The 14,595-nt window shown below is 37.3% G+C and overlaps 2 protein-coding genes across 2 annotated transcripts; both read left to right on the top strand.

Moving 5' to 3' along the window:
- The first annotated feature begins 899 nt into the window (after window positions 1–899).
- Window positions 900–2,699, top strand: LOC100369008 (pancreatic lipase-related protein 2-like). Its single transcript, XM_085496473.1, has 6 exons — window positions 900–951; window positions 1,061–1,197; window positions 1,485–1,707; window positions 1,785–1,924; window positions 2,173–2,227; window positions 2,343–2,699. Exons 1-6 carry the CDS (start codon window positions 900–902, stop codon window positions 2,555–2,557), a joined length of 822 nt encoding a protein of 273 aa, XP_085352599.1. The 3' UTR covers window positions 2,558–2,699.
- Window positions 2,700–7,324: 4,625 nt separating this feature from the next.
- On the top strand, window positions 7,325–9,303 carry LOC144343542 (inactive pancreatic lipase-related protein 1-like). Its single transcript, XM_078006054.2, has 4 exons — window positions 7,325–7,448; window positions 8,582–8,721; window positions 8,846–8,915; window positions 9,028–9,303. The coding sequence occupies exons 1-4, from the start codon at window positions 7,340–7,342 to the stop codon at window positions 9,240–9,242; spliced, it is 534 nt and encodes a 177-aa protein (XP_077862180.2). The 5' UTR covers window positions 7,325–7,339; the 3' UTR covers window positions 9,243–9,303.
- Window positions 9,304–14,595: the final 5,292 nt, after the last annotated feature.

The following is a 14,595-nucleotide window of genomic DNA, read 5'->3' as shown; positions in this document are numbered from 1 at the left end:
GCAACAACAATTTGTTATGCGCAGTATCGTTGCGCAGTAGTTTCAGTGACGACATCCATGTGATGTACCCACTTGGTGGGCAATATACCATGTTAATCCATTTTTTATTCAATGTAATGTGACATAATCAAAACCAATCATAGCATGCGGAACAACTGTGAGATGTGATAAATTACAACATACCCGCAAGCCACGCGGACATTATACTATATTGGCGTCTGCACGTCAGGCCACGCAAACAAGCGGCGTCGGTACAAAAATTTTCTTGTCAATAAGTCAACAAGTAAACTCCCGAATTCGAGATGACAAAAATATTATTAACTGTAAACATCGCGTTAGGATCAGAAGTATTACATCCAATTGTTTCTGAAATATTATTCATTAAGGTCACATGCGAGTGAAGAATTCCGAAAAAAAATAAATATTTTTATCCAACACGCTAAAGCCGCGGTAGTATATATCCTATCGGATCAGTGTATGTCAGTTTGGGAAACATTTACAAAATGTTAGCTGAAAATATTTGTTACTACATAAAACAAGGCTACAGTAAAGTATTCAAATAGTTAAGATGGAATAAATTTCTATAAATAAAACATGCACTCTAATGTAAAGTACGTAGTTGAAACCATAACCAGAACAACTGATACTCCTCTCATATTTATTTTAGATACCCGTCCGCAAACACCAGGTGTTCTTCTCATGGATGTGGACAATGTTTGTGATGAAAACGATATTTTGTGTATGCACTCTTGATTGCAAAATGTAAACTATTAATCCAGCTTTATATATGTTTGTTACTGACAACCTTGTCAAGGTCAGGTAGACAACATTTTTTCATACTGTCTAAATCAAGTAAATGAAATATTGTTATCAGTTTAGTGTTTTTTTTCACTTACACAATGAAGTATCATCTTGCTTTGGCTGTCGGGCTAGGATGTTTGCTATTGTACGGTGAGTGGTGTCGTTGCTTTTGATATAAGTTGTTGACAACAATTCTCGCCGTTGTTCAGAATAAAATAGACTGTTAATTGTTCTAGCCACACTGTGTTACAATTTCCAGGCGTTGCTGACGAAGTATGCTACGGTGATCTCGGCTGTTTTTCCAACGACCCTCCCTATGACAATGTCAGATACTTACCAGAATCGCCTGCAGAAGTAGACACCCAATTCTGGCTGTACACACGTCTTAACCCAGATGTTAGTCAGACACTTAACCGAACTGACCCATCCAGTATTATTGAGTCTCATTTTAAGGCTGGTAGTCGGACCATATTTCAACTTTATGGATGGGGGGGGATTAGGGAAACCTGGTATTGCTGGATGGGTGGATGAAATGCGACAAGAGTTCCTGAAACATGTAAGAAACAATTCCGGCACATATTATAACCCTAAGGAAAAGCATCCAGAGCTATATGTAATCATCGGTGTTACAGTATCGTCGTAGTGTTAATTGATAATAATGAGATATAACTGTTTATTACTAGGACGACATGAATGTAATCTTGGTTTACTGGGATTCAACTGGTCGTTATCCACAATGTGTGGCAAACGGCAGAATAGTCGGTGCGGAAATCGACGCGCTACTCGACGCATTGACGTTATACACTGGCTTCGACGTAAATGACGCATATTTGGTTGGACACAGTCTCGGGGCGCATGTTGCGGGGCATGCAGGACAAAGAAACCCCATGATAGGACGAATTACAGGTAGGAAAATCGAACCAGGAATCATATTTAACAATAACTCCCTCGAAATCATCTGGAACAATTTTCTATGTTTACAGGTATTGACCCAGCGGGACCAGCGTATGAGAACCATGACCCAGCTGTTCGACTCGATGCGACAGACGCCCAATTTGTTGATATCATTCATACTGATGGTGAACGGATTATCCCTCAGGCCGGGTTTGGCACATGGATAGAGGTGGGTTAGCAGTTGTGGTAGTCATTCACGTATGTTTGATGTAATTATAAGGCCGAACACATGTTAGCTAAATAAAATATTGTATGTTTCTATAAAAGCTGGCAACGTGTTTGGTTGTTATATATCCTATATATAAAAACGATTAGACAAATGAATATATTTGATTTTGAAATGAAATCAATTAGAAACCTAGTCATTTAGTGTTTTGCAGCCATATAAGAAATCTTTACTATTTCCCTTTTTTATAGAGTGGGCATGTGGATTTTTATCCTAACGGCGGAAAGGACCAGCCTGGTTGCAAAGGTCCTAAACGTACGTACGATGTCGGACACATTTTGTACCTCTTACACATTATAGAATAGTGTGCACATCGCTTGTAGATACTAACCACGTACACAAATACTGTTATTTCTTGCAGTCATGTGTGATCATAAAATTGGGCGAGACTATTATATCGAGTCAATCAACCAGTGCCCTTTCACGGCTTATCCCTGTCAACTTGAACAGTGGGACGGTTGTGATGCATGCGGTAGCTCTGGTTGCTCGTACATGGGTTATCATGCTGATACTAGTGATGCCAGGGGTGTATTCTATCTTGAAACCAATCCAGACCCGCCTTATTGCCAGGGCTAAAGCACAGCACTATCACCATGATGATTAATGGAACGTGTAGTAAATTGTATTGTTTTATCGTTCTCATATTATTTGCATTCAAAGTGTGTGTTTTTGTTACTGTACGTAAATCGCCTGGAATAAAAAATAATGTCAATTAACTCACTTGTGCTTCAATTTCTAATAATTATAGTTAGAAAGTTATTTTATCGCTTACATACGAGTTCGTGGTCGCTATCATAGACACGTGAACACCGAAGTATTGGTATTGCTATGAAACGGTGGAATATGAAGAATTCGCACTCTGACATCCATGGCATTAAAGATGCACTCTGAGGTAGTTTGAGGTCTATCGTTGTTATTGGAATGGGAAGTTGATGAAATATTCTAGGCGATTTGCTCGGAATGTTTAGTTAATCGCCTGGATTCGACATTCTATTTACTGCGGGCCTCGGTATTTTATGAGCACATCAGCGTGAATCTACGCTCATCGCGGTACCATTCAACAGCGTTTAAAATAAATTAGAGGAACAAATTAATTATGAATGATAATTGGTCGTTTGGGCACATTATTGGCAATTTATTAAAATTTTGTAATTTATTATAGTCCGGAAATACCAATACATATTAGTATATCAGTACTCTTGTCACTCGTATTGAAGTAACAGTTTGATGTATATAGAAGTTGCTGATAATTTAATAAATATATTCCTTCTTGATTGTTGCTTGTCAGGATTTAATTATGTTCGTATTGGTCATCTAGTTATCATTCCGACCTCTCAATAAACACATTTATTCCACAACGTGGAATCTTATTCAAAATACCAAGATTTAATGCACACTATAATATATTCTGCTTTATATATTAAGGGTTTCGTGAAAAAAAAAAAAAAAAAACTCAGCTCACATTCGTATCGATATTAGCAATTTTTGATGAGTATGGGTAAAATTCTCTAATCGTTATTTTTTAATTTATCATGCAGTGTCTAATTGATTCGATGCCTACTCAATTATGATCTCAGGCCGTATCACAAAGATAAATTGGTAGATAAGAATATTACTGTAACACTATCTTACACATGTATGCATTAAACATGTACAAATATATAAAGTGCTAGACCAGGTTGGATAGTTCACACCAAGGAGATACATATTTATTATTTATATTTATTCATCAGCTGCATCTTACCCATAATTATTTGCTTGAGAATCAAGATGGCTGACTACGTAATACTGATGAAAAGTTGAACATTTAGAGAATGGAAAGTGATATAAAATAATGTAAATTGCATTATCCTACATTTGTGGAGCTTTTTCTTGAGGGGTCATAATGTTGTTTGGCTTGATGTTTCCTTTAATTTTCATTTTAAATTATACATCATATTTACATCGTCAAAATAATATATATAGTTCAAGTCGACGTGCACTTTTTATTATGCGATTACGACTTTTATATAAGAAATTTAGCATTTAATTGCAATGAAAAATAATTATCGATCGATTGATTTGTGCCATAAGGACATACGTTGAAAGTTTGATCTCACGTAACAAACCGCTCATGCCAAAGTTAATACAAAAGAATCGTTATATGTGACATATGCCGTTTTTTTCTTCTGGTCACACGTATATCTATCTTCACGATGGACCAATGTTTACTATTAGCAGATTGATAAGTTGAAGTTACAATTTATCATACACGGCAGTTAATCAACAGTCCTCGATAGAAGCACATGTAATTTCCTTCTTTGTCACTGCTGAGGAATAATTCCATCTGTTTACACATTTATTTATGCAGTGATCTTAGGACTGAATTTATACATATATTAGCACTTCCATTAATAACTTCTATTTCGATGATATGATTACACTGAAGCTTCGCCATATATTAAAATAGTTGTTATTTCATAAACTAGTGTTTATTTTTTTATTTAGATGCAATATGGTGGGTAGATTTGATTTGGTTGGACTGACCATTTTCGTCTCATGTTTCTTAAAGTACGGTAAGTAAGCCTCGATATTCACATGGTCTTTATTAATACAGATAAATAATGTCATACGTTTATTTTCACATAAACACATATATTTCTTATAATTACTCCAGGAATTTGTGAAGAAGTTTGTTATGGCGATCTCGGTTGTTTTTCAAATGACCCCCCGCACGACAATGTTAGGTTTTTGCCCGAGTCACCAGAAGAAATTGGCACTGTGTTTTTACTGTATACCAGACTAAACCCTTATGAGGGACACAATATAAACCGGAAAGACCCAGAAAGTATTATTGGTTCGCATTTTGATCCATCACGTCGTACGGTATTTGTGATCCACGGATGGAACCCATCCGACAAAGTACAATGGATGGTTGATATGAAGGATGAGTTTCTGCAATATGTAAGTACGAACAGTGCGTATAGTGTAACAGTGCTTTTTTGTTTACGGTTATATAAAATAAATGACGATCACATAACAACACAAAACACCATGAAATCCAGTAAGCAGTCTGGTGATACAGGTTCGTGCTTAAAGCGCAATAAGCGCAATACCAGGGACTGTACCAGTGCTTCATGGGAAATGTAATTTGCATGGTCTGCCCAGTTGTTTACCGTGCACAGCTATAATCATTTCAAGGTGTTAATTCCGTAAACTAACATCATGCATTAAGCTGTTATCCGATTTTAAAGGACTTATTGAATAGCGTTGTTCAACTCTCATGGGGCCCACGGAATCTTTTGAAAGCAGTTTTCATTGAGCTCCTTATTTCTTGCACGAAACAGCGCATCATCATAAATAATTGTGTTTTTTCAATGACCTACGCAATGTAGTTATCGCACAATACAATGTGAAAAAGGTGCCAACAAATTAACAGAAAAAAAGATTTCGTGATACGGATGTGTGGCACAGGCATACCCAGTTACTCGACGCTCGATATACAAGAATATATGCCCGACTCATATGTTACAAAAAGCTCTTGAACACGGACAATGTTGTCCGTCACCAATCATTTCACTGCGGGCATACATTTCAGGGTACATAACATTTTTCGCGGGATCTTTCAATTTATCCATTTCGAGACACATTTGTACTTTGTCGGGAACGTCATATATTACAGTTGAGAAATATACTCGACAGATTGTCGACATATTTGTTGACTAGTCCCTCGAAAGAACCCCGCTATTATCATGTTATCATGACCAACCAGACCCGTCACATCCGCCAAATGAATGAACTAATCTAGGCCAGTACCCACAGCTTGGTTCGTCTTTTCATCTACGATGTGGTGAAAACCATCTTTTCCTTTCTCGTAACTGACCTAGTTCATCTCTGTTGTCGCTGAAAAAATAAGAATCAAGCTAGTTTACAAGCCCTGAAACCGCGAATGTCTTTCTTTGCGCACATACACTAAGGAAGTCGTTGGAATGCTTACTCACAGTTTCTCCCCTCTAGTGCACAGGTACGTAAATTACGACCCGTGCACACCCCAGCTCGTGCCACCCACACTCGCCCGGGTCTGAACAATTCGTGGAGCGCCGACGACTCCCCTGAAGTGGCCGGACAAACAGCTCACATCATATCATCCCTTATTAGCTCCACGATATCACTTACATGATCAACTCCGTAATTACATAAACATACTTAGAAATTGAACAAATAACTCGGGATTAACATCTCGCATTTGCATAAACCCATGACTGATAGTCGTTTTAAACAGTCAAAATGACTGTTTGAATCATACTTTCCCGTCGCCTTTACGCGGAAATCACACTGACATCGCACCGAACTCGTAAATTATCATCGAAATTGTATCGCTTATATATTAATGTTTGTGTACGACATGAACACAAAGCACCACAGTCGTTAAGACTGCCGAAAAGAGTGATTTTTCATGGAGCACCCCGAAACGAAGGTTCACACTTGAGTGTCATTTGCATACTGAAAACTGGCGGCCATCTTTTATACACCCGGAGCTTCGGTTTAAAAGGGTACCACCCTTTGCCACTCTTGGCTCCTGTGCATGTTTAAAACCTGGTAGTACGTGAGTGCCAATAATTGCAAACCATTTTTTCTTGATATTTAACAAGTTTCTGTTTATCATAAAAGATGTCTTGGCCGAGGATAGGACTTTCCAGCACTTGACATATTTATAGATGAATGCGGGGTGATATATTCGTGGTTAACCAGATCTCTCCCAATAATATGCCGAAACGTTTGGTAGAATTTGTTCGGTATCTCGTCAATGTCGGGAGTACCGTGACGCCCACGAGGAAGCAGATTTACAGTAGAGCTGGGTTCGTCAAACTTGATTGTTTCATCAAGATCATCGCGGTCGGTTTCGCTGAGTTTCGATAGGCCTTCAATTACACCTGGAATACCATCAATATGGTTTCTAGTTAGAAGACTCGTTTGCATTGAAGCTGGTTTGTGTGAGCGGCAACCGTCTTGGTCGCCGACCCAAAAGTAAACGTATGTACACAAGAAAGTTGCAAAACGAGCGCCTGTGTAAAAGTCTGTGAGGGTCAGTCGGAAACAAGGCGCCTAAAACCGGGCAAAACACATAGAGCGCCCAGTATTGTATTGTATTGTATTGTATCGTTGCGTTTGTGTGTCGTACATCATGAATATATTGATTAACGTTTGTTTTTGACACTAGGGCAACACTAACTAACATTTGTTTCCGTTCATTTTTAGGATGACATGAATGTTATTTTTGTGAACTGGAAGGACGGAGCGACTGGCTTGTATTTCCAATGCGTTGCTAATACCGAGGTTGTCGGAGCCGAGATCCATGCACTGTTGGATACGTTGACGATGTATATGGGTCTGGATGTGAAAGATGTATATTTAGTTGGACATAGTTTGGGTGCTCAGGTTGCTGGATATGCTGGTGAAAGAAACCCCGCGATTGGGCGAATTACTGGTAGGTAACGCCGATACAAATGTGAAAATAATCGAATGATTCAGTAGTAAATCGCATTTCAATTAAGTTCAGACAAGCAACACACACACACACAAACTATGCGCATGCGTTTCATATATGGAATTTCCTTGTTTTAGATTGTGACGAGTAACACATTAATTGATTATGGTATCTCAAAAAATCGTTTGGTCCAACCGACGTAGTACAGGATCTAATAACAAAACCACAATATCATTTATGGTATTACATTCATTTTATTTTTTTATATCTTATAAATAAATTAACTCGCTGTTTTCGAACCCTACCCTGGTGCTTCCTCATTCAAAAATGATACGTCTCGATGCAAATCCTGGACCTCAAAACTGTTTAATGTTGGGTTTGGCCGAAATCTAAAAAGTTTAGAACAGAATCACGGTACTTCTTTGTATGTAGTTCGGTAAAAACCTGGTAGCAGCCATGTTTGTTTTTATTATAAGAGGACGCTTACGCGCGTAATCCCATAGTTGGAATTCGCATTTCCTTATATGGTAGGATGAAAATACCCCGTAAAATACCGCGAAATTACGGCACGCTGTAATTATGGCGTTACGGTGACATATGTATAATAATGTGCATCATTACATACCGTATATACCAAATACGTTGGCTATTATCATCATTTATTTCTTGTCACTGGAGTAATTTACATTCAGTGATTTTACTTCCCGGGCGTATTTACTAAATATTCAAGAATTATAATTTCAGTATGAATAATAAATACTTTTCAGGCACTTTTGCTCAAATAGAATCCGAGTTTAATCAAAAGTACATACATATAAACACACATAATAACTGCTTCAATCAATCAGTATTTTTATGATGGCGAGAATATACACGCAAGGACAGCGATATCCGTGATACAACCATTCAATAATGTATTTAGGTGTCTAGAAATGCATTTTCGGTTTGCAATACTCCCGCGAACATCAGATTAAGTTCATACGCTATGACATGCGATATATATTGCGACTTGAAACTGATTTCCATGTTTCGTATACATATCAGACATGTTCGTGAGCGCATTTCGTAAGCGAGACTCGCACATTGACGTCATACACATTCAGAAGATGTAAACACACTTTGTCTTCTTTCAGGCCTCGACCCCGGTGCTTTGGCATTCGAGGATGAAGACCCAGCTGTTCGTCTCGAGTCCACAGATGCACAGTTCGTAGACGTCATCCACACTGCTGCTGGCAACAGTATAACTAATATAGGAATAGGAATAAAGGGAGTGGTAAGTACACATTTTGTGAAGCATTTATATTTATTTAAATTTGGTGAATATTGGCACAGACATTGTTTTAATGTAGAATACATGCTTTGATTGCATGATTGATGGTTGTATTTACTAATTTCAGAGTGGTCACGTAGACTTTTACCCGAATGGTGGATCAGAACAGCCAGGTTGTCCTTTACCAATAGCTGGGGGTGAGTAAACGCTGTAAGGTTCTTAAGTACCCACGTTAACACTTACATATTCATTTAAAATACAAAAATATATCAATATATATATTTTTACCATTCCGGTTATGTTTTGCAGATGTGTGTGACCATAAACGGGCCACGGAATACTTCGTGGAGTCAATCAACCAGTGTCCGTTCACATCGTACCCATGTGAGCTTGGACAATGGGATGGTTGTGATACATGTGGCGATATCGGATGTTCGTACATGGGGTTTCACGCTGAAGAAAGTGATGCTCGAGGAGTGTTCTATTTGGAAACAGAAAGCCAATCTCCGTATTGCCAGGGATGAGACCAATGGATACATCAACTTATTTTTATTTATGTCATGAAATAAATAATTAATCAATACATCCAGGTGATAGGTGTTTATTAGTTGAATACATTAGTGTCATATATCCTAATCGATTGTTGAATAGATGCACAATAAGTTTTGCCCTAGAAAAATGTGTTTGCATTTTCCATTGCATGTAGATATGCTAGACCTCCCACTCTTAACATTGCGGTGCAACATACATAGCCAACATTACCAGAAAAAGCATATTTCGAACATTGTGCATAGTTTGCATAATAATATAGCTTGGTTGTGAAAGGTGCTACCAAAATCGCCATATAATTTGCTATTAATAGCATTTTACAAAACAATTGGTAGAGCAATACACGCTGTATTAAAAATTTTGCACTTGGTAAATAATGGTGCCATTCTTCTTTCACATCTGGTCGCGATAGTTTAATAAAATACTCTTTTGTTTGCTGTGGACATTTCACATTATCAACAAAAGAACATTGTTGATATTGTTGATAGTGTGTTTATTCTCCTGTAGCATTATGTCAATCACGGTGTGCCAGCCCCGTTATTTAGCTCACACAGAACAAAACATAATTTAATATCAAAGAAAATCTAAAAATACCTCGTGTGTGTTGAGAATATTGGGGGCATATGATTCAGAAGTAAATATTGGTGTATATTTGTCAAATTAAATTGAAATAACCTCTAAAACAGAAAGCCAGGCGACTAATATAATTCTTAACTTCGAGAAAACTCTTCTTTAAATAAAACTCTTTCTGATAAATAGTTATCACAATACCAATAATTATGCAAAATAGTAAAGTAAGCGCATTTGTTGACTACCCTAGAGCAATTAATAGATTTATTTGTGTATTTTTGAGATATCCGAGTAACAGTTGAAAATAAAGTGATTTATGCAAATTAGATAATTAATATGCACTATGCTCAACTTTAAACTGAAAAGTATGTGTATTATCCCAGAGTATATATGTACCAAGTACTATTGAAACTTGTGCAACTTAGTATTTGTTATGTATCAATGTTAACTAATTAGGTATGTGCATTTTTGCCGAGTACCTATTCACTAAGTTTAGTCGAAATGCAGTGGTTGGTTCCTGAGAAATCCGTGAAAAACTGAAATTCCACAATTACGCAAATTAGATAATTCGAAGGCACATAATTCTACCAAAACCAAACAGGTCTGTATACTACAGGTCATTGAAAATATAAAAATATTAGTATATTCGTACAGTATTCTTATTCAAAACTATTCTGGTCTGTGGACTATGCCTGTGCATATATATACTAAGTTGGATTGTAATATATTTATTAGTTTTTATTGAGTAATTATTATTCAAATTAAGAAAATAAAGTGTTTTGATTTCAACCTAAATTAATCAGCTCGGCACATTGTCCCAGAACATCTGTGTGAATTCAATGATTTTTTTTGAGATATAAGTTGAAAAGCTAAAAACAAATTACAAATGGGAAGTAGTATTTCAATCATAAACTAATTATGTTTGTGCAACGCTCTGGGCATCTAGTATAGTAAATTTCATCGACATGCGATTAGTTCTTGAGATATCAGTTACAGTTTAATTGAAGATTAATGTGAAAATTAAGCAATTAATTTGCATATATTTTTACTCAAATCTAAACAAACCTGAAGAACCAAACCGTAGGTAATATTTTAAAATATTTACAATGATATTAGGGTTGGTATTTTTAAATCCTTCTCAAAAAACGTTTGCTCGTGACAGACAATGTCTAAATATATAAAGTCACCAACATGGCTTCAAATGCCCACGAAAGTGTATGTATATCTTAAAGAAAATAACACTTCAGTCATTTAGCAACAATAGACATCTATAAATAACATATCAAAAGTCTACCAAAATCGGACAAAGGGAAAGTTGATTTTTTCAGGTATTGATATTGCCCATATAATGGAAATATTAAGCCATTTTATTGATGCAGTAAGACGTATATATATACAAATGCATATGGGATAATAATGGTCAATATATCCACATATTTATCACACTTATCATATTTTGTCAGCTAAACATTTTTTTGCGCATTGTGAAGCAAATAGCGCCCTCTATTTACATGTAAAGCGCCACCAAGTGGTGATATTTTCAGAAATACACAGGGTCTGCTATTAGTCTTGTTTCATTGGCATTTTATCAGTATAAATTATACACAGTATAGAAAACTTTGCGATTATTGTTCATATATCATTTTCATTATTAAAAAACACAATTTCAGTAATATTTGGGGCATATTTAAATTCATAATTCGCCGAATCAACAGTATACTTTGCTGCAGTCGGTCTCCATAACTCGCACCTCCCACAAATTATACATCTGCATAAAAACATACAAATGAATCGTGTTTATCAAAGTATATGTGACTGTATGATACAATGGTGATACAATGGTATATATATGAAGGACACTTCACAGTTACAGGTATGTGGAATGTGGCAATGATCATCATCATCAAGAACCAGATTGGGTGAATTTCTATAGCTTAGACCTCTACATTCATCACACATGGGGGAGCATTTTAGTCCATGTTTTCTACATGTGCAACGTGTCGTTCGACAGTCTGCTTTACATTTACATCTAATAAATTTTAGTATTTTGTCAGGTGCAAGAGGCTTGTCAGTTTAAATAGCAAGCAATTTTCCCTTCTTCACCTTCCAGCCCCATTCTTCTGGATTAACACGAGTTTGCCCTTTCCACATCAGAACCTGGTGGTATACCCGTTGACTATGGTAACCTACAGCTGCAGATGTTGGAGGAATATTCTCAGGCCTTACACATGTAACGCTTGTAGCAACTTTCTGAAAGAATTTTCCCATTCTCAGTGAATCCAATGTTCATCGGACATGCCACCATATAAAGGAATCAAAGCTTTTCTACTGACTCCACAATGTCGTCCTTTGAAGCATCATCTTGGTCAAACACTGAAGCATGGCATTGAATCTGCATTTTGGTTAGGATTTTTTTCAGGGACCTGGATGTGGTGTCACAGCCCAAGACAGCATGTATAAATAATAGGTTTTTGCAAACAAGAAGTCCTAGTTTGTCTTTGGTATGTTTTATGTCCAACACTTTGACTTCATTTTTTGCATTTCGCCGTGCCTCTGGTTTTAAATACAGTTTGTGACTATTTAAGTTGGCATGGTAGATCAACAACACTAACAAGTCTGAATCTACAGCTGTCATCACTATAATGGCATCTGCATCTTCTTCAGCAGGTCGAACCTTGATTCCCTTTACTTCCAGTTCAGTTCCCAGGATATTAGTGAACCGCTGCTTATTTGCTGCATTTGCAAGGTACTGTTGTTTCTTCATATTAATAACCACGCAGAATCAAAGTTAACACTAGTAGACATTTTCTCTATTGAACGCCTAGGATGAGTTGTATCTTTTGTTGATGGTATATCTGGACAGCCATCAACAACAAATGCAGATGCCCTTATATGTTAGTCATCGTGGCCATGGAATTCTCTGTAAAAGTGAACCTCCATCAATATCATACCTAGCCTCAATGGATATGTCACTAATAATGGAACCAACACATTTCCAGACTGCTTCGGCTAAAGCTGGCTTGTTTGCTTCTCGCATCAGTCCATCAGAGGCAAACCACTTGTTTTGACCCTCCTCATCAACACTTGTTCAATTGCAAGATCAATCAACATACCTGCCCAGTACCTACCTGTTCGCCTACCACATGGTATCCATTCAGGAATGATCGAAATACATCAACATTACTTTCTGATAGTTTTGACATAATCTGAAGATATATGTACACTGACTTTGCATAAAGATTATGGCCAGATGCAGCAAAGTATGGAAGCATGTCTGAAAGAGCTTTTAGATGGAGAGACAAGTTGCCAGTTCTTTCAGCTTTAATGAACTGCAGAGTATTTCAATCATCTCTATGTACTGTAACCATAACTTGGAGCGAGTGTTTCCTTGAATTGGTTGATTTTTTCCTGTATTAGAGTCAGTACTTCTACTGAACAAACCGATTCTATCTCTGTCTCGTGTGCAAGCAGCCTCTCTAGGATGGTCCCTGCTTCTTTAAACTCATTTGCTGTATCTTCTGTTTGTGACTGATTTGCATTACTGGAATCGCCATGTTCGGGTATATCAGTTAATTGACTAGCACTGGTATCGTCCTGAATGTCTGATTCTTTTCTTGGTAATGGAAGGTCATACATCATAGACAAAAGCAATGCATATAATTCTGCTTCCACTAGAATGTGAACCCTGATAGCCCTGGAAATAGCCTTGCCACTCAACATATGTCCACAGCATTCTCGGCATAAATTGTCTCCAATAGTTCCTTAAATCCAGATCCACTCATCAAATGTCCAATGCAAAACTCATTTGCACATGTAGACCACCCAGTCTGAGAACAATATTCCTCACACTGCTACTTGTGGGCTCATTCTGTTGGATTTCCAGTGATTTCAGCCACAAAAGCTGGTCGAAGATGAGCACTGGTGTTACATCATACTTCTTGGCTTGTTCACTGATGAAGCACATAGTTGAGAAGAAACATAATTCATCAGTTGATTTTATATCGATCATTGGCATGAACATTATAGATGAGACCCCAGGATGAGAATTTTGATGAACCATTTGCATAAAACCATTCCAAGATGGTCTAGATGGATGTAACAACCAAGAGATTTTCCACAGAAGATCCACATTCAATGTATCATTCATCACCTGCTATCAAACTGGGTAACTGGGCATACTTTAATTTGGCCATGCCCTTTGATAACTGCTTATAATGTTTAATATTGATTTTTGCAACAGATACTATATGCTCGGATGTGACATGAATTTTAGGTATGGTGTTGTTCGACAATATCCCTGGTGTTCAGCCCGTCAATGGTCCAGACATTATGGTCAACATTATCAGCTACATGTTGTATAAAATGTTCGGGGTGTGAAACCAGGAATGTCAGTTTCTTGGTGCAAGGTGGCACAACGTTCAAACTTCTGTACCTCTGAATATGATGAACAAAACCCATGACTATGGAGAGAATCAATGAGAAATCGTGAGCCAAACTGGCGATGCATTTGAACAGCAAGCCTTATTTGTAGTGGAGTCACTATAACTCGTGGGCGAACTGACTGTATGATGGCCTGCCCTATGGATGCCACCTTAACATCAGTGTCTTTTCCAACAAACATATCTTGAAGTAAAACTTTCAGGGTGGATGGAAGGTACTCAATGGCTTTCTCGTTGGATTGCATTTCTTCAGTGTTTGGGTATAAATGACTAGTTGTGCTGGACGATTTCATATTATTTTTAATAAGTTGTGCAGCCG

This window comes from Saccoglossus kowalevskii, chromosome 1 (assembly GCF_978046115.1).
Source record: "Saccoglossus kowalevskii chromosome 1, keSacKowa6.1, whole genome shotgun sequence".
Lineage (NCBI taxonomy): Eukaryota > Metazoa > Hemichordata > Enteropneusta > Harrimaniidae > Saccoglossus > Saccoglossus kowalevskii.
Note: the sequence above shows the minus strand (reverse complement) of the source record. Positions and strands in the feature narration are given on the sequence as shown.

Excerpts from the sequence above, each read along its gene's own strand:
- LOC100369008 (XM_085496473.1), top strand. The coding sequence starts at position 900 with ATGAAGTATCATCTTGCTTTGGCTGTCGGGCTAGGATGTTTGCTATTG. Across the intron at positions 1,925-2,172 it reads GGTTTGGCACATGGATAGAG|AGTGGGCATGTGGATTTTTA; the intron begins GTGGGTTAGCAG and ends CCTTTTTTATAG. Across the intron at positions 2,228-2,342 it reads GGACCAGCCTGGTTGCAAAG|TCATGTGTGATCATAAAATT; the intron begins GTCCTAAACGTA and ends TATTTCTTGCAG.
- LOC144343542 (XM_078006054.2), top strand. The coding sequence starts at position 7,340 with ATGTATATGGGTCTGGATGTGAAAGATGTATATTTAGTTGGACATAGT. Across the intron at positions 7,449-8,581 it reads CGCGATTGGGCGAATTACTG|GCCTCGACCCCGGTGCTTTG; the intron begins GTAGGTAACGCC and ends GTCTTCTTTCAG. Across the intron at positions 8,916-9,027 it reads TCCTTTACCAATAGCTGGGG|ATGTGTGTGACCATAAACGG; the intron begins GTGAGTAAACGC and ends TATGTTTTGCAG.